The sequence below is a fragment of the Procambarus clarkii genome, chromosome 16 (assembly GCF_040958095.1).
Source record: "Procambarus clarkii isolate CNS0578487 chromosome 16, FALCON_Pclarkii_2.0, whole genome shotgun sequence".
NCBI classification, from domain to species: domain Eukaryota; kingdom Metazoa; phylum Arthropoda; class Malacostraca; order Decapoda; family Cambaridae; genus Procambarus; species Procambarus clarkii.
This window is the reverse complement of record NC_091165.1, coordinates 31777044-31800020: the sequence shown is the minus strand read 5'-3', so window position 1 is coordinate 31800020 and position 22977 is coordinate 31777044. Positions and strand designations below refer to the sequence as shown.

General features: G+C 46.4%; 1 protein-coding gene across 1 annotated transcript in view; it reads right to left on the bottom strand.

Annotated features, from left to right (window-relative positions):
- The window catches only part of DNAlig4 (DNA ligase 4), a 594766-nt gene that overhangs the window by 21344 nt on the left and 550445 nt on the right, over positions 1 to 22977 (bottom strand). The window contains exon 18 of the mRNA XM_045745582.2: positions 20054 to 20151. Within this exon, the coding sequence (XP_045601538.2) occupies positions 20054 to 20151 (98 nt within the window). The remainder of the gene's footprint in view (positions 1 to 20053; positions 20152 to 22977) is intronic.

Here is a 22977-nt window from a genome sequence, read left to right as displayed (position 1 = left end):
ATAGTTTTGCTGTTGTTACACTATATACACAGGTTATATATAAGTATTTGCATGTTTTGTACACCATAACGAACTACTAAGTTGGTCTTGTGAGTCAAAAAGCAACGAGGAGTGACCGCCAAACACCAGCGAGCCACTCACTGCTACTCCCTCCCTCAACACCACCTCACTCACCCTCATTCACCTTCTACAATACTCTTTCTGTATTTATTCACTATACACAGACGTTATATATACGTATTTACATGTTTTGTTCACCATAACTGTACATCTAAGCTTGAATGGTGAGTAAAGGCCACAAAGACGTAGCTACTCACACAGTCAGCTGATCGGCGGCCGCCCTCAAGGCCAGACGCACTAATATTTGTCCTTCAACAATACTGTTTGTGGTGTTATTACGCTATATACACATATTATATATAAGTATCTACCTGTTTTATTCACCATACCTGAACAAATAAGCTGGTATGGTGCCCAAAGACTATTGTGGTCACCAATAAACAACATGATAAGTCGTGCAGACGACGCCACCGCCCTCACCAAAATGGCGGCTCCCAACCTACTCCTCTTGCTGTTTATACCCTATATACACACGTTATATATAAGTATCTACATTTGTGTTCACCATATCGAACCACTAAGCTGGTATGGTGAGTGCAGTCAATAAATGGTGGCCACACACAGTCAGAAGACGACGCCACAACCCTCCCTCACACAGCCTTACGCCTCCCTCCATGGAGCATAGCGCTAAATATCACCACAATCCTGCTATTATCAGAATCCTGGTCAGTTTTATCACAGTCAGGGGGCTTCAGTAATACTCTCACTGCTAAATAATAGCAGTATCATATATATTATGGTATTTGTAGGCGATGCTGTGGTCACAAGCTGAACAGCGGTGCTGTGAGCTCGTGCTGCGTGTGCCAGCCTTGGTGGCTTGCTCAATACTGACGCTCTCACACCCAAGAATGTTGGCCTGGATTTTTTTTCTAGGTGGCATCTGGCAACTATCGGTCGTGACTGTACTATAGCTGCCCCTATCCCAGGCGGGGAGTTTAAATTATAGCGCTAGACACGAAATCATATATAAATGATGTGCTCGGTTTCGGTTTTGTCACTGATATCATTTATATATGATATGCGCGGTTTGAGGGTTAAACCCAAACAAACACCTCTAACCACTTCTTCCAACGAGTTCGCAACAGCAACAACCCCAGCTCTCTATAGATGCACCCCATCACGAGCATACATTTCATTTCTTCCATAGAAGTGTTCCCAGTTGTCTATGAAAGATATTGCATTTGATTTGCAATATCTTTCCAGCCGGCAATTGACACCAAGTGCCCTCGACATCCATTCATTTCCCACTCCCTTTCTTGGAAGAATGCCACATATGATCGGGATTCCTTCCTTGCTCCTAACTAATTCAATGACTGTCCTGAATCTCTGTATTAGTTCCTCACTCCTAACTCGCCCAACATCATTACCCCCTGCACTAATACAAATAATGGGTTTGTTCCCATTTCCCGTCATAATATCATTCATGTTTCCAACAATATCACCAATTCCAGCTCCCGGATAGCAAACCCTTAATCTGTTTCCCCTATCTCTGGCAAATAACGTTCTGTCTAAATACCTCACTTGGGAATCTCCCACAACCAAAATTCGCTTCGGTACCTCCTTAACTTTCTGAGCAGCCTGAGGGGCCTGCACTCCGCCGCTCCTCGCTGATTTTCGTTCCGAGTGAACTGCAGGCGCACCACAGCACTCGTCCTCCAACACGGCAAATGAATTTGCTGTCCTTAGGGCGTCTGTAGGCAGCCTTGTCAAGGTCTTCTTAAGACCCCTGTCCTTCACGACTCTCCACAATGAGGTCCCGTCAACACTGGTCTCCTCCTTCGTTTCCTCCCGAAGTCTCAGCCGTCGTACCTCCTCTCGCAGGGAATCCATCTCTTCTCTCAGAGCTCCAACCAGACTCACCAAATCCTTCCATTATTGCAATAATAATGTTACTCCAGAGCTCCAGCTAACACAACCTCTCACTGTGACAGCACCTGACAGTGCCACATGAAAGACTGATTAAAAAGATGAAAGACTGATTAAAAAGATTTCTACATTCATCCACGTTTCGCTAAGTGCTATAATATCTATTTTTTCTGTGCAGACAAGAGCATTTAATTCATTAATTTTATTTCTTAGACTTCTACTGTTAGTGTAATATACCCTAAGTGAATTGTTATTTTGAGGCCCTTTTCTTTCCCTGATCATTTTGCCAATTCTTTTCTCCCACGAACACATACTTTTATTACCTCCTTCCTCCAAATCAATTCCCATACCACTATTTACTAACAGTTTAAACCCAAACAAACACCTCTAACCACTGGTTCCAACGAGTTCGCAACAGCAACAACCCCAGCCCTCGATAGATGCACCCCATCACGAGCATACATTTCATTTCTTCCATAGAAGTGTTCCCAGTTGTCTATGATTAGTCCATATTATAGAATTGATATAAATTCACTTGAACGTGTCCAGCGTAAGATGACTAAGTTAATTCCCCAAATTAGAAATCTTTCATATGAAGAAAGATTAACAAAGCTTAAGTTGCATTCACTGGAAAGATGAAGAGTTAGGGGTGACATGATATAGGTTTAGAAGTGGGTGAATGGACATTACAAAGGGGATATTAATAGGGTATTAAAAGTATCAACACAAGACAGAACACGAAACAATGGGTATAAATTGGATAAGTTTAGATTTAGGAAAGACTAGGGTAAATACTGGTTCAGTAACAGGGTTGTTGATTTGTGGAACCAATTGCCACGTAACATTGTGGAGGTGGGGTCCCTCGATTGTTTCAAGCGTGGGTTGGACATGTATATGAGTGGGATTGGGTGGTTATAAATAGGAGCTGCCTCGTATGGGCCAATAGGCCTTCTGCAGTAGCCTTTGTTCTTATGTTCTTATAACCACTGAGGCACACCTCACTTCTTTCCTGGATGACTGTGGGATATCAGCTGAATAACCAGAACATAATTTGTAGTCTCACATACAACCAAAGTGTACTTAAGCTCTGCCTTTTCTTTCCAAAAGTTTTTATTTTTATTTTTATTTTTATTTTTTGTTTGTCATCTTTGCCTGTTTTTTACTCTTAATTATTTGGTCTTAGTTAATCCCCTTGTCACTAAAGCTAGGGCTTTTTATTATCCTGTTACTTAAAGTAACTTGGTATTTGTTTCTTGTAATCATTTATTGGAATTAATTAATATAACTAATATATAATAATATAATTAATATATTAATTAATAACATTTACAAAACCCTGTTCTTAAATGCAAACCATGCTCTGAAACTCTCCCTGGACAGATGTAATAGGACCCATTATCACCACACCAGAAATAAATATCTCTTTGATATCCCCAGGGTCAAACTTAATCTGTGTAAACACTCTATGCAAATTAAGGGACCTAGTCTATGGAACTCACTCCCTAGTGAATTGAAAAACTGTAAAACTTTTGCCTTATTTAAAAGCAAAACCAAAAAGTACCCTTCATCTTCTTAGTTTCCTACACTGAGCTTTAAATTTGCTCTGTACCTAGTGTTACCCAATCTCCTAATTTTTATGTAATATCAAACAACCTTATCATTGTGTTCATTGCTGTCTTCTTTTATGTGCTAGCCATATGCTGTATTGTGACTACCAATTTTTGTCAACTACCATTCAAGCTGTCATTGCAATCAATATTAATTGTCAACTACCATTCAAGCTGTCATTGCAATCAATCTTAGCTACCTATGTGCTTTAATATACTGTACCTACAATTTTCTCTCATCTTCTTTTTTTCATTTCATGTAACTGTTATCATTTTTTTGTCTATAAATTTTGCAAGTATTTACCTCCTTAAAATTTTCTTAGATTAAGGACCTGCCCGAAACGCTGCGCGTGCTAGTGGCTTTACAAGACTGTAATTACCATATTTGTATCCTCACATTCTTTATTTATTTATTTATTTATTTATGCATATACAAGAATGTACATAAGGATTGTGAGGATACAAATATGGTAATTACAGTCTTGTAAAGCCACTAGCACGCGCAGCGTTTCGGGCAGGTCCTTAATCTAAGAAAATTTTAAGGAGGTAAATACTTGCAAAATTATAGACAAAAAATGATAACAGATTACATGAAATGAAAAAAAAGATGAGAGAAAATTGTAGGTACAGTATATTAAAGCACATAGGTAGCTAAGATTGATTGCAATGACAGCTTGAATGGTAGTTGACAAAAAAATTGGTAGGCATAATACAGCAGAAACAATATAAGATTGGTTGCAATGACAGCTTGAATGGTAGTTTTACATTTATGTACATTCTTGTATATGCATAAATAAATAAATAAATAAATAAATAAATAAATAAATAAATAAATAAATAAATAGTATAATTGTTTATATAAGCATCTACCTCAGTATCATAGTAAAATCTTCCACATGAATATACTCTCACCCTGTTTATTTTTACACTTAGATTTATATTAGAGTAAATTTCAAAATTTAATTAGATTTACATGTCATCTTTTTCTGGGGGGAGCCCCGTCGGCTCCCCGGAGCTATCCCAGGCTGATATGCTAATGTCAGACTTTGGCATCAGTCATGTGTATGGAGTTCTTAGGCCTACCGGGGACCACAACCAGAACCGGGCCCCCTCAGAGAGGCAAGGGAAGCAATGGCCTATAGAAGCCCCCGTGTAGTTGGAAGCATTCTATGTCTGCCATCGACCGGAACAGGCACCCAGAAAGGTAAGCGCCCCAAAACAAACCCCTATTCTGGTTAAAATTGCTACCTAAAACCGAACTAGTGGATAGAACTCCCCAACCGAAAACAAGCAAACTAGTGTGACGTCACACACTGCCGCGCCGCTGTCTGCTCAGCTCCCCCCTCCCCGGGAGGGGGAAGGGGGAGCCCCAGACCCCCCGCGCCGGCTACCCACACCTCAGTTCTTGAGGCTGATGCTATAGGCGATGGTCGTGTGCTCTGGCTCCGGTGTCGCTACTGCACTGTGCTTTGCGTGTGGTGTTAGTTTTGTGGGTGCGAGAGCCAGGAGTTATCTTCAGTACTCGGGCTGCATGCGCCTAGGGCTGCCTTCCCTAGGTGCCCTGTAAGTACTGCCCTTGGGGCTTGGGGCCACCTTCCACAGGCTCCTCGGGGTCTGCCTCTGCTGGTCCGTTTTACCTTTCGGTTTTTCGGCCGCCTGTTGGGCTCTTGGGTGTTCTGTTCTCCCTTGTTACCGGCAGGTAAGAGGCAGTTTGCACTGGTAGGGGCGCGGGGTGCTGCTCAGCTTGTATTTCCCGACATTGCGGCCGGCTCTGTTCCTTGGGGTTCGCTGTCCTCTTGCGGGGTTTTGTTTTTCTTTTCGTTTTTGCCTGGTGGGGGGTTCTGTCCTTTTATTCAGTTTGTTTTTGCCCTTCCACTGTTCTCCTCGGTGGCGCCCCCTGCTAGGTCCCCGTGAGTGTACACGTCCCTGGGGTTCAGCTTTAGAAGTTTGCTTGGTAGTTTTGGGCGCCGGTTTGCAGCACCCTGCCTGGGACTACCTGAGCGCGAGTCCTCTTAAAGTAAACGCTCAGGACCCTGGGAATCCCCTAGGGGGCGCGTGGGTCCGATGGATGTGACCCCAGAGTCCCCACTCGCTGTGTGCGAGTTTGAGGGTTGCTCGGTCCCCTTGTCTCAGGGTGACCCTCATTGTTTTTGCCTCTGCCACGCTGCCTGTTGGGTCGGTGATACTTTCGACCCTGAGTCCTGTGAGTGTTGCTGCTTGCTTGTGACTCAATTTACCCAATCCTCTGATGATTCTATTCGGGTACAGGCGGCACGTGCGTTGCAGTCTAGGTTTCGTCTGTTGCAACGCACTCGGTTGGTTGCTTCCCCGGATGCCCCGGGGCAGCCCCGCTTTGCTTTTCGAGACCCAGACTTGGGGGTGGGGGTCGCTTTGATCCTAGTTCAGTCCGCACCTCCTCGTCCTTCCCCTTCTGTTCGTTCTGGTCCCCCGCCCCTGCTTCCGGCCCCGAAGCGTCAGAGGGTTTCGGGGTCGGAGCAGGGGTTACTTGATCTCGAGACTCGGGCAGCTTCGGGGGTTGCTCCTTCCGGGGGGGCGGCAGAGGCATTCGAGTCTTGTCTCCCGGCCGAAGCTTCAGGGTCTGACCAGTGGGCCCCCATTCCTCCAGCTTTTCCGGCTGCTCCGTCCTTGTCTTGTGGGGTCGGGGCTTGGGGAGAGGACTCGGCCTCGGGTCCTGTGGTGACGGACCTCGAGGCTGGGGAGGGGCTGACTTGGGGGCCTTGGGCCCCGCTGGACCCCGCCTGGGTTTTTCTTCCCACTGAGCGGGGCTTATTGTTACAAGGAGTGGGGTTTTCTTTTCCCCCCTCTGCGTACGAGTTGGATTTGGTGTCGGCCCCTCCCCGGGTTCGGTTCCGTGTTCCCCCGGGTACGTCGGTTCCGTCCTTCCGGAGGTTTTCGGCTTATCGCATCCAACCTGGTGTGGTGCGAGCGGCCTTTGCAGCTTACCTCCTGCGTGACCCGGATTATGCCTCGGAAATGGATCCGTCCACGTTCAGGTTTGGGACTTCGTTCCCTTTCTGGCTCCGTTACGAGGTTCCGGAGTCGTCCTGGCTAGCAGACTGCCCCTTGTTTGGTCTGGATTCCTGGCATTCCTTCTGTCGTTCCCGCACGCTGGAGTGGCGGGAAGCTTCCACGGTGCTTCAGGTTTTCCTGGGGGGTGAACTTGAGTACCTGAATGAGTGCTTGTTTGCCCCTGCCCTTCCCCGCGATGTGGGCGTTATTCAGCTCCATGTGCAGGTTCCCTCCCTTTCGGCGGCACTCGTGGCGGAGGACTTGCGCGCCCGGGGCCTTTTGTGTTCGGCCTTGCAGTTCTTTTCCCTCCTGGAGCTGTCTTCGGATTGGCTCGTGGAGGATGTGGGGACGCTTGGGTCCGTCCCGGGGTCCGGCACCTTGTCCTCGGCTGCGCGTTCGTCGGCTGCCTTGTTGAAGCTGTTCACGCCGATTTTGCGGGATGCGGTTTCCCTGTTCTATGCTTCCCGTCTCGCGTGTCGGCAGGCGGTGCTGGGTTCCTCCGTGGAATCTGCTTGGGCTCTGGCTCTTAGGCGTTCTTCACCTTTTTGTCCTCTCCTGTTTGGGGAGTCGGCCGTGGCGCAGTTTATTCAGGCTGCGTCGGCGGCTTGTCGTCCGATGTCGGACTTGTTGGTTTTCCGGGGGTCCCGGGGTGGGTCTTCCCGGAAAGGTCGTGCCAGGGCTCGGGGTTCCTCTCGTCGTGGTAGGCCTCTGGTGTCAGGTTTCGGGTTGGCTCCTCCTGCAGACCCTCCCTCGTCTGGTCGGCGCGGTGTTCGCGCTGTGCGGGGTTCTGGGTCTCGTAAGGGTCGCCGGCCCTTTCGTGGTTTGCCCCCTTGACGGGGCGATGGGGGGGCGGCTTGCGCTGTTCGCCCGCGCCTGGTCCCACGATTCGTGGGCCTTTCAGGTCGTGTCTCGCGGCCTGCGGTGGCGTTGGGTGGCCCCTCCCCTCTTTGGGGGGTCGGGGCTGGCAGGGCAGGCTTCTTCCCCTGCGCTCTGTCGAGTCGTCTTGGAGTGGGTACGCTTGGGCGTCGTCGAAACGACGTCGTCCCTCAGATGGGTTTCCCGTCTGTTTCCGGTTCCGAAACGGGACTGCGCGGACCTGCGGTTCATTCTGGACTTGTCCCGTCTGAACCCCTGGGTTCATTGCCCCTCCTTTCGGATGACTACGCTGTCTCAGGTTCAGCTCATCTTGGAGCCGGGAGCTTGGATGGTGTCCCTGGACCTCCGGGACGCTTATTGGCATGTCCCGATTCATCCGCGGTTCAGGGACTGGCTCGGTTTTGTAGTGGGGCGTCTGAGTTACCGCTTTCGTTGTCTCCCGTTCGGGTTGAACCTGGCACCTCGCGTGTTCACACGCCTTACACGGGTTGTGGTGGCTCGTTTGCGTCTCCTAGGTGTTCGGGTGTTGGCCTACCTCGACGTCTGGCTGGTTTGGGCTCCCAGCCAGTCAGCTTGCTTGCTAGCCAGGGATTTGGCTCTTTGCCAGCTCGCCGGGTTCGGGTTCTTGGTGAACTGGAGGAAGTCCCATCTGGTTCCCTCTCAGGTTCGGACTTGGCTGGGTCTCGTGTGGGACTCTCGAACCGCCTCTGTCTCTCCCTCCGGAGTCTCTCCTGCGGCTGCGGTCCCGCCTTCGTCTGTTTCTGGAGGGCCCTCGGGTCACCCGGCGGTTGCTCGAGGGGCTGTGCGGGAGCCTGAACTTCGCGATGGTGGTCTACCCGCCGGGTCGGGTTTGGCTTCGACGGCTGTTCTGGTTCCTTCGGGGTTCCCCCTTCCGCCTCTCTCGCGATCGCAGAGTTCGACCCCCGGGGGACTTGCGTCGGTTGCTGCGTCACCGGCTTCCTCTTCGGGTTTTTCGGGGTTCAGTGCCTTGGCGCCTACCCGAGCCCTCGCTCGATGTGTACACGGATGCGTCGTCTCTCGGCTGGGGTTTTGTGACCAGTGCTCACCAGGCCGGCCAGGGGCGTTGGGATTCGTCCTTCCGTCGAGCTCACAGTACGGTGCGGGAGTTCGCGGCGGTGTGGTTTGCTCTGGGGAGGATTCGGGTGGCCCGCGGATCGACGATTCGGCTTCATTCGGACTGCTCTCCGGTGGTTCATTGCCTGAACCGCGGGGGTTCGATGCGGTCCTTGTCTCTTTGGGGTTGGTCGCTTCGGGTGACTCGTCTGCTGAGTTCTCGGGGTTTGGCTCTCCTGGCGGTTCACGTACGGGGCGTGTCCAACGTCTTGGCCGACGCCCTGTCTCGCTTCGTTCCCCTCTCCACGGAGTGGACGGTCGACGACGAGTCCTTCTGTTGGCTTTGCCAGACGTTCGGGCACCCTGAAGTGGACCTCTTCGCGTCGGCGTGGTCGCGGCTTCTTCCCGTTTATGCGGCGCCCTTCCCCGATTGCGAGGCCGTCGGGGTCGATGCCTTTCGGCTAGACTGTTCGAGGTGGGGGTTCCTGTACCTCTTTCCCCCGGTTCGGCTGTTGCTCCAGGTCCTGACTCGCTAAGAGACTTACCGGGGGAGAGTTGTCCTTCTGGCCCCTTGGTGGCCGGCGCAGCCTTGGTTTCAGGCGCTGGTTGCTCGGTGTCCGAACCCGAGGGTTTTCCCGCGGCTCCGCCTCTTTCAGCAGATCGGGCCGGTACGTCACGTAGCTGGTTCGATCTTCTCCTCGAGTCTTTGCGTATGGTTTTTTTGACTCGAGTCTATCATCATCTCTATGGTGATCAGGTGGCCTCCTTGTTGGTGTCCCACCTGAGGGCTTCTTCTCGGCGGCAGTATGAAGTTTCCTGGCGGTCCTTCCGTTTCTTTTTGCGTCTTCGTCGTGTTAGCTCCTTGTCTGTTCGGGTGGTCTTGTCCTTCCTCTCGTGGTTGTTTCAGGACCGTCATCTTATGCCTAACACTGTCGCTTCGTATCGTGCGGCGCTTCGCCGTTATTTGCGCGCCACAGCTTCTGTGTCCGGGGACGCGCTGTGGGTTGATCCGGTTTCCCTTCTTCCCTGTTCGCGGGTTCGGGTCTCTCAGGTCGTCCGCAGGGTTATTAGTTCCAGCCAATCTGCGGTCTATCCCCGTGCCCATGACGTTCCTAAGTTCGCGGCTCTTGCTGCCGTCTTTGGGAATATGTCTTGGTCTGATATTCGGGCGCGGGGATTTTGGCGGTCGAACAGGGTCCTGGCTGCTCGTTACCTTGTGAATGTCCCTGGGCCTCGTCGGGCCTGTGTTGCTTTGGGTCGGCGGTTGCAGCCAGTTGTCTCGGCTTCGAGTTGAGGGGTGAGCGACGACCGCCTCCCGGGTAAGTCCCTCTTTTTCTGTCTGTGGGTAGTTAGCTCCGGGGAGCCGACGGGGCTCCCCCCAGAAAACCAGCGTTGAATGTAATGAAACGCCATTTTCTGGGTGAGTTCCGGAGGCTCCCCGGCATCCCTCCCACCCTCCGGTCGGTGGTTTTTCGCGTTTTTGACATCCAGCCTCAAGAACCGAGGTGTGGGTAGCCGTCGCGGGGGGTCTGGGGCTCCCCCTTCCCCCTCCCGGGGAGGGGGGAGCTGCGCAGACAGCGGCGCGGCAGTGTGTGACGTCACACTAGTTTGCTTGTTTTCGGTTGGGGAGTTCTATCCACTAGTTCGGTTTTAGGTAGCAATTTTAACCAGAATAGGGGTTTGTTTTGGGGCGCTTACCTTTCTGGGTGCCTGTTCCGGTCGATGGCAGACATAGAATGCTTCCAACTATAGACCTGTATCATTGACAAGTGTAATAGTGAAAGTATTGGAAAAACTAATCAAAACTAAATGGGTAGAACACCTAGAGAGAAATGATATAATATCAGACAGACAGTATGGTTTTCGATCTGGAAGATCCTGTGTATCGAATTTACTCAGTTTCTATGATCGAGCCACAGAGATATTACAGGAAAGAGATGGTTGGGTTGACTGCATCTATCTGGACCTAAAAAAGGCTTTCGACAGAGTTCCACATAAGAGGTTGTTCTGGAAACTGGAAAATATTGGAGGGGTGACAGGTAAGCTTCTATCATGGATGAAAAAATTTCTGACTGATAGAAAAATGAGGGCAGTAATCAGAGGCAATGTATCAGAATGGAGAAATGTCACAAGTGGAGTACCACAGGGTTCAGTTCTTGCACCAGTGATGTTTATTGTGTACATAAATGATCTACCAGTTGGTATACAGAATTATATGAACATGTTTGCTGATGATGCTAAGATAATAGGAAGGATAAGAAATTTAGATGACTGTCATGCCCTTCAAGAAGACCTGGACAAAATAAGTATATGGAGCACCACTTGGCAAATGGAATTTAATGTTAATAAATGTCATGTTATGGAATGTGGAATAGGAGAACATAGACCCCACACAACCTATATATTATGTGAGAAATCTTTAAAGAATTCTGATAAAGAAAGAGATCTAGGAGTGGTTCTAGATAGAAAACTATCACCTGAGGACCACATAAAGAATATTGTGCAAGGAGCCTATGCTATGCTTTCTAACGTCAGAATTGCATTTAAATACATGGATGGCGATATACTAAAGAAATTGTTCATGACTTTTGTTAGGCCAAAGCTAGAATATGCAGCTGTTGTGTGGTGCCCATATCTTAAGAAGCACATCAAAAAACTGGAAAAGGTGCAAAGACATGCTACTAAGTGGCTCCCAGAACTGAAGGGCAAGAGCTACGAGGAGAGGTTAGAAGCATTAAATATGCCAAAACTAGAAGACAGAAGAAAAAGAGGTGATATGATCACTACATACAAAATAGTAACAGGAATTGATATAATCGACAGGGAAGACTTCCTGAGACCTGGAATTTCAAGAACAAGAGGTCATAGATTTAAACTAGCTAAACACAGATGCCGAAGAAATATAAGAAAATTCACCTTCGCAAATAGAGTGGTAGACGGTTGGAACAAGTTAAGTGAGAAGGTGGTGGAGGCCAAGACCGTCAGTAGTTTCAAAGCGTTATATGACAAAGAGTGCTGGGAAGACGGGACACCACGAGCGTAGCTCTCATCCTGTAACTACACTTAGGTAATTACGGGGGCTTCTATAGGCCATTGCTCCCCTTGCCTCTCTGAGGGGGCCCGGTTCTGGCCGTGGTCCCCGGTAGGCCTAAGAACTCCATACACATGACTGATGCCAAAGTCTGACATTAGCATATCAGCCTGGGATAGCTCCGGGGAGCCTCCGGGACTCACCCAGAAAATGGCGTTTCATTACATTCAACACTGGTTTTTTCTTTTTTTTTTCTTTCGGAATTATCTATTTGAGCTCACTTTGTTGTCTTAGGTTCATACCAATTATAGGATTTTAATTAACCATTACTAAGCTAATTATCTTCAAGATCATTTTACTTTATGATTATTATTTTTCTTATTATTTTTTATTTTACATTTACTGTATATTGTCAGTCTCTACTGATTTTTTTTTTTTTTTTATTTTATGTAACTTCTGTTTCCTTCCTGGCTATCTATTGGATCTTTATTTTACTTCTAAATTGTTACTATTTTATTGTATTTGCTTTTATTCTTGTGTTTTGCTTTATCATGTATCTTGTATCGTGATCCCTCTGCATCTCTATGCACACTGATATTGATCCTGATCAAAATCTTCTGTCTCATATCTACACCAACCAGCACATTGATCATCATTATTGCAAGTATTTCACAGCACACCAGGCTAAAAACAAACTCCAAAATAGCACCTGTCTATCAGTTTACAACCAAAATGTTAGATCACTTGGTAAACATTTTGACGATTTAAATGCATTACTCACAGCACTAGGTACTAACTTATCGTTCATTATTTTAACAGAAACTTGGCTAAATAAAGACTATACCCAACTCTACAACTTAGCTGGTTATAAAGCCATTCATAACTGTAGGCCTAATAAAAAAGGTGGTGGCACAGCTATATATTACCGAGATACATTTATCTGCAACAGTGTTATTAGTGACAGAGATGACTACTGTGAATATACTTTTGCTCAGTTTACAATTAAATCCCTTAAATCCTCTTTGACTATTGGATCCATCTATAGATTTCCCAATACTAACATAGCTTCTTTCTCAGACAACCTAAGGAATCTTATTATAAACAACAATCTCAACAAAAACCACATCATTCTGGGAGGAGACTTTAATATTGACCTGGGTCAAGAAAAGTGCTCTCAAGTTGACTATTTCCTTAACAGCATGAACTCCTGTATGTTAATCCCCACAATCACCAAACCTACCCGAGTCACTCAAACATCAGCCACTACCTTGGACCACATATGGACAAACATAACAGCTCCCCTTGTATCTGGTATAATCTACGACAGAACAACTGACCACTATCCTACCTTTCTCATAGCGAACATGGACATAACACCACCAAAAAGCAAGAAACTTTCATTTAGGCTACACAGTGAATCAGCTTTAGGCAATCTTACAGATGCACTTCACAATATTAACTGGGATTCTGAATTCAATAATACCCAGGATATAAATTCATTAGCTAACCTCTTCCTCTCCAAAACTCTCAGCCTCTACAACCTTCATTGTCCCCTTCTTACCAAGCAAGTAACTGACATAAGATTAAACAATCCATGGCTCACAAGTGGCATTCTCAACTCAATCAACAAGAAACATGAATATGAAAAGAAACTTAGGATTGGCCTAGTTTCAAAGGAAGTAGCTAAAAGGTACTCATCAATGCTTACCAGTATCATAAGAAAGGCAAAACTTGCATATTATGTGAATAGATTCAATGAAGCAAAAGGCAATATGAAAAGCAATTGGAAAACAATCTCTAGTATCCTAGGAACTAAATAACACTCACATAACCAAATAAAACTCTACAAGGATGGGTATATACCGTCAACTGATTTAGAAATGGCAAATGAATTTAATAGTTTCTTTCATCGGTTGGTGCTAATCTTGCCAGTAAAATCCCACAGACTCAGACACATATTAACACATATCTCTCAGGCAGCTATCCAAACTATCTTCTCCTTTCACCAATCAGCCAGGCAGATGTTGTGTCCATCATACACTCTCTAAAAACCAAGGCAGGGAACACCAGTGAAATTCCGTCCATTGTGTACAAGAGAGCCTCCCATGCCCTTGCCCCACCCATAGCACTACTGTTCAACAAATCTATAGAGTGTCACACCTTCCCTCATATCCTCAAAAAAGCAAGAGTAACACCAGTCCATAAAGGAGGCAATCCGGCGGACATAAACAATTATAGACCAATATCAAATCTACCCATTCTATCAAAAATTTTGAAAAAATTATTTACAAACAACTCTATTCCTACCTCGTAAAATTCGACATACTCAGCCCCTGCCAGTTAGGCTTCCAGTCCCAAAAGAGCACCAACGATGCAATCATTAGTCTCCTTGACGTTATCTACTCAGCCCTTGACAAAAATGAGTTTCCGATTGGACTCTTCATTGACCTAAGAAAAGCCTTTGATACTGTTAATCACAACTACCTCTTACTTAAACTCCAGCATTATGGAATCCGAGGCCTTGCCCTTGACTACATCCGATCCTATCATAGTGACAGACACCAATGTGTAACCATCAATGATACAACTTCTTCCACTCTATCAATTACCGTTGGAGTGCCACAGGGCAGTATCTTAGGACCTCTTCTATTTCTTATATATATAAACGATCTGCCTAATGTCTCTAATATTCTCAAACCTATATTGTTTGCTGACGATACTACCCTTATCTATTCAGACCTCAACCCACATACACTAAATAATGTTGTGAATAATGAATTAAAAAAAGTCCACTTATGGATGTTAACGTACAAACTAACATTAAACATCGAAAAGACTTACTACATCTTATTTGGAAGCAAATCATCAAATGCAATTCAGCTACAGATAGACAACATTAACATCAGTAATAAAAATGATGGCAAGTTTTTTGGCCTATTCCTAGACAAGAGACTCAACTTCAGCTCCCACATTCAACACATAACTAAGAAAGTCTCTAAGACAGTTGGTATACTCTCCAAAATCAGATATTATGTTCGTAACTCTGCTCTCCTCTCACTATATTATGCACTAATCTACCCCTATCTTAATTATGGTATCTGTGCATGGGGGTCTACCACTGCAAACCACCTTAAGCCCATCATCACGCAGCAAAAATCTGCTATCAGAATAATAACTAACTCTGCTTTCAGACAACACTCGGTTCCCTTGTTTAAATCCCTAAACTTGCTAAATATTAACTCCCTCCACATATTCTCTTGTGTCAACTACATTTACAAAACCCTGTTCTTAAATGCAAACCATGCTCTGAAACTCTCCCTGGACATATGTAATAGGATCCATTATCACCACACCAGAAATAAATATCTCGTTGATATCCCCAGGGTCAAACTTAATCTGTGTAAACACTCTATGCAAATTAAGGGACCTAGTCTATGGAACTCACTCCCTAGTGAATTGAAAAACTTATTTAAAAGCAAAACCAAAAAACCAGCGTTGAATGTAATGAAACGCCATTTTCTGGGTGAGTCCCGAAGGCTCCCCGGAGCTATCCCAGGCTGATATGCTAATGTCAGACTTTGGCATCAGTCATGTGTATGGAGTTCTTAGGCCTACCGGGGACCACGGCCAGAACCGGGCCCCCTCAGAGAGGCAAGGGGAGCAATGGCCTATAGAAGCCCCCGTGTAGTTGGAAGCATTCTATGTCTGCCATCGACCGGAACAGGCACCCAGAAAGGTAAGCGCCCCAAAACAAACCCCTATTCTGGTTAAAATTGCTACCTAAAACCGAACTAGTGGATAGAACTCCCCAACCGAAAACAAGCAAACTAGTGTGACGTCACACACTGCCGCGCCGCTGTCTGCGCAGCTCCCCCCTCCCCGGGAGGGGGAAGGGGGAGCCCCAGACCCCCCGTGCCGGCTACCCACACCTCAGTTCTTGAGGCTGGATGTCAAAAACGCGAAAAACCGCCGACCGGAGGGAGGGAGGGATGCCGGGGAGCCTCCGGGACTCACCCAGAAAATGGCGTTTCATTACATTCAACGCTGGTTTTCTGGGGGGAGCCCCGTCGGCTCCCCGGAGCTAACTACCCACAGACAGAAAAAGAGGGACTTACCCGGGAGGCGGTCGTCGCTCACCCCTCAACTCGAAGCCGAGACAACTGGCTGCAACCGCAGACCCAAAGCAACACAGGCCCGACGAGGCCCAGGGACATTCACAAGGTAACGAGCAGCCAGGACCCTGTTCGACCGCCAAAATCCCTGCGCCCGAATATCAGACCAAGACATATTCCCAAAGACGGCAGCAAGAGCCGCGAACTTACGAACGTCATGGGCACGGGGATAGACCGCAGGCTGGCTGGACCTAATAACCCTGCGGACGACCTGAGAGACCCGAACCCGCGAACAGGGAAGAAGGGAAACCGGATCAACCCACAGCGCGTCCCCGGACACAGAAGCTGTGGCGCGCAAATAACGGCAAAGCGCCGCAACCGGACACAAAACATGATGCACCCCCGAAACTAACACCACACGCAAAGCACAGTGCAGTAGCGACACCGGAGCCAGAGCACACGACCATCGCCTATAGCATCAGCCTCAAGAACTGAGGTGTGGGTAGCCGGCGCGGGGGGTCTGGGGCTCCCCCTTCCCCCTCCCGGGGAGGGGGGAGCTGCGCAGACAGCGGCGCGGCAGTGTGTGACGTCACACTAGTTTGCTTGTTTTCGGTTGGGGAGTTCTATCCACTAGTTCGGTTTTAGGTAGCAATTTTAACCAGAATAGGGGTTTGTTTTGGGGCGCTTACCTTTCTGGGTGCCTGTTCCGGTCGATGGCAGACATAGAATGCTTCCAACTACACGGGGGCTTCTATAGGCCATTGCTCCCCTTGCCTCTCTGAGGGGGCCCGGTTCTGGCCGTGGTCCCCGGTAGGCCTAAGAACTCCATACACATGACTGATGCCAAAGTCTGACATTAGCATATCAGCCTGGGATAGCTCCGGGAAGCCGACGGGGCTCCCCCCAGAAAGTACCTAATTTCATCTTCTTAGTTTCCTACACTGAGCTTTAAATTTGCTCTGTACCTAGTGTTACCCAATCTCCTAATTTTTATGTAGTATCAAACAACCTTATCATTGTGTTCATTGCTGTCTTCTTTTATGTGCTAGCCATATGGTGTATTGTGACTACCAATTTTTGTCAACTACCATTCAAGCTGTCATTGCAATCAATCTTATATTGTTTCTGCTGTATTGTGCCTACCAATTTTTGTCAACTACCATTCAAGCTGTCATTGCAATCAATCTTAGCTACTTATGTGCTTTAATATACTGTATCTACAATTTTCTCTCATCTTCTTTTTTTCATTCCATGTAACTGTTATCATTTTTTTGTCAATAAATTTTGCAAGTATTTACCTCCTTAAAATTTTCTTAGATTAACCCTTAAAGTGCGCATCACTTCATATGAAGTGTAAATCGTTTTACCAGTCAACTGCGCTTCACTTCATATGAAGTGTATGGGTACCGCGCACGATTTGAATGGCCCGCGGTGTAGCTGGGGGTCCCATACGCTGCCCAGGGGCTCTAGTAAACAGCGGCCATTTTGAAAAAAAATCCAGCTCACGCTCCGATGGCATGGGAGGCCTCAGTTTAGCGAGAGTCACCATGGCGAGCGCACGGTCAAACGCCTCACGAGCACGCATCACTCAGTCCCTCACCCCAGAGCAAATAGCCCACGAATTATTCTCTGAAGGTGAAGAAAGTGTGTTTGACGATTCAGACAACGATGAGGATTATACACAGTTGTCGGGAGATAGTAGCAGCAGCAGTGAAAGTGAGAATGACCGCCATGCCATGGCGAGGCCTATACGCTCTCCCATGCCTCCTCGCCCATTTTCTACCCCAATTCTACCACGACCTCACAGTTCCTGTGGATATTTTCTGTTTGAGGGTGACGAGTCAGAGGGAGGTGACTCCTTTTCTGGGTTTAGTGACTCAGATCAAAGTTTTATTCAGCCTGTGGCTGGTACCAGTGGTGTAACTGGGCGAGAAATTGTCGCGTCAGCAGCATCTCGCCCAGCCAAGCGCCACCGCATGGCACCACATGAGGCACCAAGACCCTCGTGTTCACGTGCACCCACCTCACGTGCACGTAGCCGCCGTGCTTCTCGCAGACGGTATTCAGCTCCTGGTCGCCGGTATGCATCGCTTCCTCGCCGTCTTTCCTCTGCATCTCGCAGGACGCCTGGTGTACTTGAGTGGAGTGATGGTGACGATTTTATTCCTAATATTCCTCACTTTGACGATAAAGATGTAGGGATTACAAACCTTTTCCCTAATCAAGGTGAGGACATGGCTGAGATGGAATATTTTACAGCATTCTATGATGAACCACTCATGGAATACATTGTACACCAAACGAACCTGCATGCTGCTTACCTGATTGAGAGGGAAATCACAGAATTTTCACGACTGCAGCGTTGGAAAAATACCACAGTGGCGGAAATGTATGTGTTTTTGGCACTCTGTTTGTTGATGAAGCACTGTCACAAACATGCAATAAATGACTATTGGAGCAAGGACAAGACAATACCAACACCTTTATTCGGGAAATATATGTCACGAGACAGGTTTCAGATACTCCTCAGGTGTCTACATTTTGGAAGTGTTCAGGACCGAACACCTGATGATAGACTGTGGCGAGTGAGGCACTACATGAACGATGTTATTGGAAAATTCAGAGATTTTTACGTACCAGCACAGAAGCTGGTGGTTGATGAATCTCTCATACTTTTCAAGGGACGTGTTCCATTCAAACAGTACATTCCCTCAAAACGAAACCGATTTGGCCTGAAATTTGTTGTTCTTTGTGATTGTGAGACAGGATACGTGTTACACATGATTCTGTACTCGGCTAGTGATGTAGACATTCCCGGTAACGACGAACATGGATTCTCGGGGAGTGTAGTGAAGACCATCATGGCTCCGTGGATGAACAAGGGACACATTTTATACACAGATAATTACTATACAAGTCCCTTGCTAGCTCGGTTCTTGCTAGAAAATAGAACCGGATTGGTTGGTACAGTAAAGCCACAACGAAGGGAAATGCCTGTGTTTGACAACGACATTGCAGTTGGTGAGTGTCAGAGAAGGAAAAGTGATAACATTCTGTCAGTTCGGTGGAAAGACAAAAGAGAGGTGAACTTGTTGACAACAATTCATGATGGAACAATGGTGAACAGTGGGAAAGTGAGCCATAAAACAAACGCACCACTATATAAGCCAGACTGTGTTTTAGACTATAATATCAACATGCGGTTGATTGATAAATCAGACATGATGATTGGCACTGCAGAGTGTGTGCGGAAGACATGTAGGTGGACGAAAAAAGTGTTCTTCCATCTTGTGGACATGAGCATGCTGAACTGTTTCAACATGTACCTTGTGAGAACTGGACGTAAGCCCACTTTCCGTGACTTTGTATTTGATGCTGCAATACAGTTATTAGGAAAGTTTGCAAAAGATGTCCCAGGTATTCAGCGGCCCATCATAAACCCACTGTTGCAGCATGCTGGTACTCCACGCCTCGCTCACACTGAAGGCTTCCTAGCACACAAACTTAAGTATTTGCCACCTGGTGTGAAGCGTGCAATAACCCAACGTGATTGCTTGGTGTGTAAAACAACGACACGTAGAGACAAGAAACGGAAGCTTGTGCAAACATGGTGTGAAACGTGTGGTATCCCATTATGTGCTGTCGACTGCTTCAATGACTACCACAGTCTAGAAATCTTCTAAGTGTGCTTCAAAGTGTGTATAGCGTGTGCGAGTGTGTAAATATGTAAACATATAAGCAGATAGCGTGTGCGTGTGTGTAAATATATACAAATATAAGCAGAACATACAATATAATAGACTGTAATGACATATTATATTGCCGTAATTGAAAACATTTGTGTGCGCCTGTGTATACTCAAATATGCAACAATTATTGATACAAAATATGTTCAAACAGTATTTGAAACACAATTAGTGAAAAAAAATTAGATAAAATGCGCTTAGGCATTGTAAATAAATAGCGCGAAAATATATTTGTGGCAACTCTGGCTGTTTGAGGACCGCGCGCAACACCTCCCGGGCGTGTACTGCATGAGCGAACATGCAGATTGTGACGTCATCACAGAGCTTCTCGGCTCTATTGCAACAAAAGTAAGTACAATAGAATTTTTTTTTTATTTTTCCCGTGATCAGTGAACAGATTAGCAAAAAAAAAAATTTTTTTTTTTTTTCAAAATGACATGCGCCTGTGCGGATGGCAGGATATTAGACCCCGAGCATGTTAAGGGTTAAGGGTTAACAATTAGATTTGTTGAATACAAACAAACAATTGTTGGACATAACATTTGGTATAGTACATTTTTGCTCAAGAGAAACTCACTAAGAAATACTCACTGTGTCACCACATGAGTGGCAGTGCTAAGAGTAGTAGTGATTGACCCACCATGAAGGCGCAGGGACAGCGCTGCAAGCTCCTGGTCTTCATAATTGTCCTGAAATGCAGAGCTCATCAAATTTTGTACATAAAACTACACCTTTACTCTAAATATTTTCCAATACAAGTTGGACAGATCATACAGCAGAACCTGCAACATTCACCCACAAGCAAGTTACAAGATAATAAAACAAACAGCAGTAAAGAATAAAGTATCCCCAGTGTCAGACTGAATTCATGTAAAGTTTAAGACAACATTGCAGGAACTGCTGTTGCAGGGAATATTTTCAAATGTTCCTGCAAGATTATTAGCAGGGAAATGCTTCAATAGCTTAACAACTGTGCTGCGCCAATCAAGAAAACTCGGTAGGGAGAAATTGCGCCAACCGAGAAAGCACCTTTTGAATATTTCGTACCCATTCAAAACATGTGCGAGAGAAGGTTGTGTACGAAATGGACACTTGGGACCTATAGTGAGAGTCAGCCAACTTGGAAAAAATTCCCAGAATGCTCTAGAGCTGCCGGCTGGGTTAGTACTGAGTGAGCAACCATGGGAGGCGCATGCCCCTCTGGCTCCCAAACACGTATCCGACGTGGTGTTGAAAGATCGTTCTCTGTCGGTGAAATTCAGACCTTATTGTTTGAAGAACGTAAGGGTCATGATATTGACCAAGCTGGATGCAACAAGGATCTAACACAAAGGTCGGATACAAGTGATACAGCACCGACGAGGACTATATAGCAAGCGTATCCAGTTGCAGCTCTGAGCGCCACCCATGCCATCTCCAATTTTTATAGATGATACTTATATGAATCTTTTTCTGGGTTCAGTGATGATGCATCTAATACAAGTAGCATAGATGAACAGTGTTAGCGGCTTCCATGGTGGTATTTTCCATAGGTATTTTCAAGATTAACTGAATCTCTTCCAGTGAGGGACCTTACAAAGCAAATTTTTTTCAAAACTACCTTACAAATTTATCTTTTCTTAAAATCTTTTCAAGACTACCTTATGCTGCACAATCTTGGGCTACATATGAACTACAGGTACTAAAGCCAAGGGTGTACGTGAGTGCGTTATTTGCAAGCACACAGAACGAAGAAACAGAAAGCAAAAATTTATCTGTACCTGGTGCAAAATGATGTACCTGTCCATGATACACGCTGCGTATCATGGACAGATTCGATGATTATCACTCACTTCCGAAGTACTGAGTATTTAATACAATGTGTTATTGTTTATTGTGTGAAACTGTACATATTGTAATTTGAATGAATTTTTAACAAGTAATAATGCAACAATAAACATTTATTGTGGACGCATTACTGACACATGTATCACAGTTCCATGGAACATGATGAACGTTCTACTGTATACATATTGTAAAGGGCACAAATATGCATCATATACGATAAACAAATAAAATTGCATTGGAAATACATAGAACAAATTATTGAAAATATATTTATGGCAACTCGCGGTGCTTGAATGGCGCACGTGACTGCCTCTGGGAGCTTCATGCAAGGGCGACCAGTCTGTAATGCCCCCTTCTCCACGTCCCCACAGCCAAAGTAAGTGAATTTTTTTAGTTTTTTACATAAACGTGTTCAGGGAATGGAATTTATCATTTTACAAAGATCAAAATATTTTTTGTGAACACTTGATTCTATGCCCACAGGGAGGAATGTTACAATAAACTCGGTGCATCACAGTGGTTAAATTGGTGTTAATACTCATTTTAAACTAACTGACACCCATTTGCAATTAAAGGGTGAGCAGGCAGCTGCCTCCCAGTTAACCTCTGAGCTGTATCCCTGTTCATCCACTGTACTGCGCAATGCACCTTGAGGCACTCGATGGATGATGTGCAACGTGCCTCAGGGATCTTATAGGTATAACGTATCATTCAAAACTGGCGTGCGGTGACATGGGTACGAAATGGATGCCCGAGGGCTCCAGTAATCGACCGCCATTTTGAAAAAAAATCCCAGGGCCGTGGGGAGCCTCAATTTCAAGGAAGCAACCATGTCTGAGTCATCATCTACGAGCTCCCGGTCCACGGTGGTCGAGGAAAACGATTCTCTGAGGACGAAATACGCGACAGTGTTTGATGATGGAGCGATGGATGATGATTAGAGTACGATCCAGAGAAAGACCTAACACAGAGGTCTGACACGAGTGAGGGGGAGAATGAGGTGGAAGAGGTCGTGAGTGTGTACAGTACACGCATCTCACCTGGCCTGCCTCGCAGCCCTGTGTGAACACCGGTAGAGTCACCACCACTATGTGTGTCATCTGATGCGAGTTTATACAGCAATAGTACACGTGATGAATCATTTTCGGGCTTCAGTGACATAGGCTCTGATACAAGCAGTGTTGACGAACCAAGTACGAGCAGCGATGGTGTTACTAGGTTGGATTTTGCTGCCCCAGCAACACACCGATGCAAGCGGCAGCACGTCTTGTGGCCAGAGAACAATGACGACAGTGTTCCCTCAACATCTGGTGTTCATGGTAGGCCTACACTACACTGAACACTATCATCTCCTGGCACACCTATACGCAGCTCTAGCACAAGTTGACGGAGCGGTGTTTTTGGTGCTCGTGGTGGTGTTATCTTGAGGTTATCTTCAGATGATTTCGAGGCTTAGCGTCCCCACGGCCCGGTCCTCGACCAGGCTTCCTTTTTGTTAAACATCCCCAGGAAGTAGCCCGTAGCAGCTGTCTAACTCTCGGGTACCTATTTACTGCTAGGTAACAGGGGCAGCAGGGTGAAAGAAACATTTTGTCCATTTATCTCCACCTCCACCGAGGATCGAACCCGGAACCTCAGAACTACGAATCCGAAGCGATGTCCACCCAGCTGTCAGGCGCCAGCTGAGA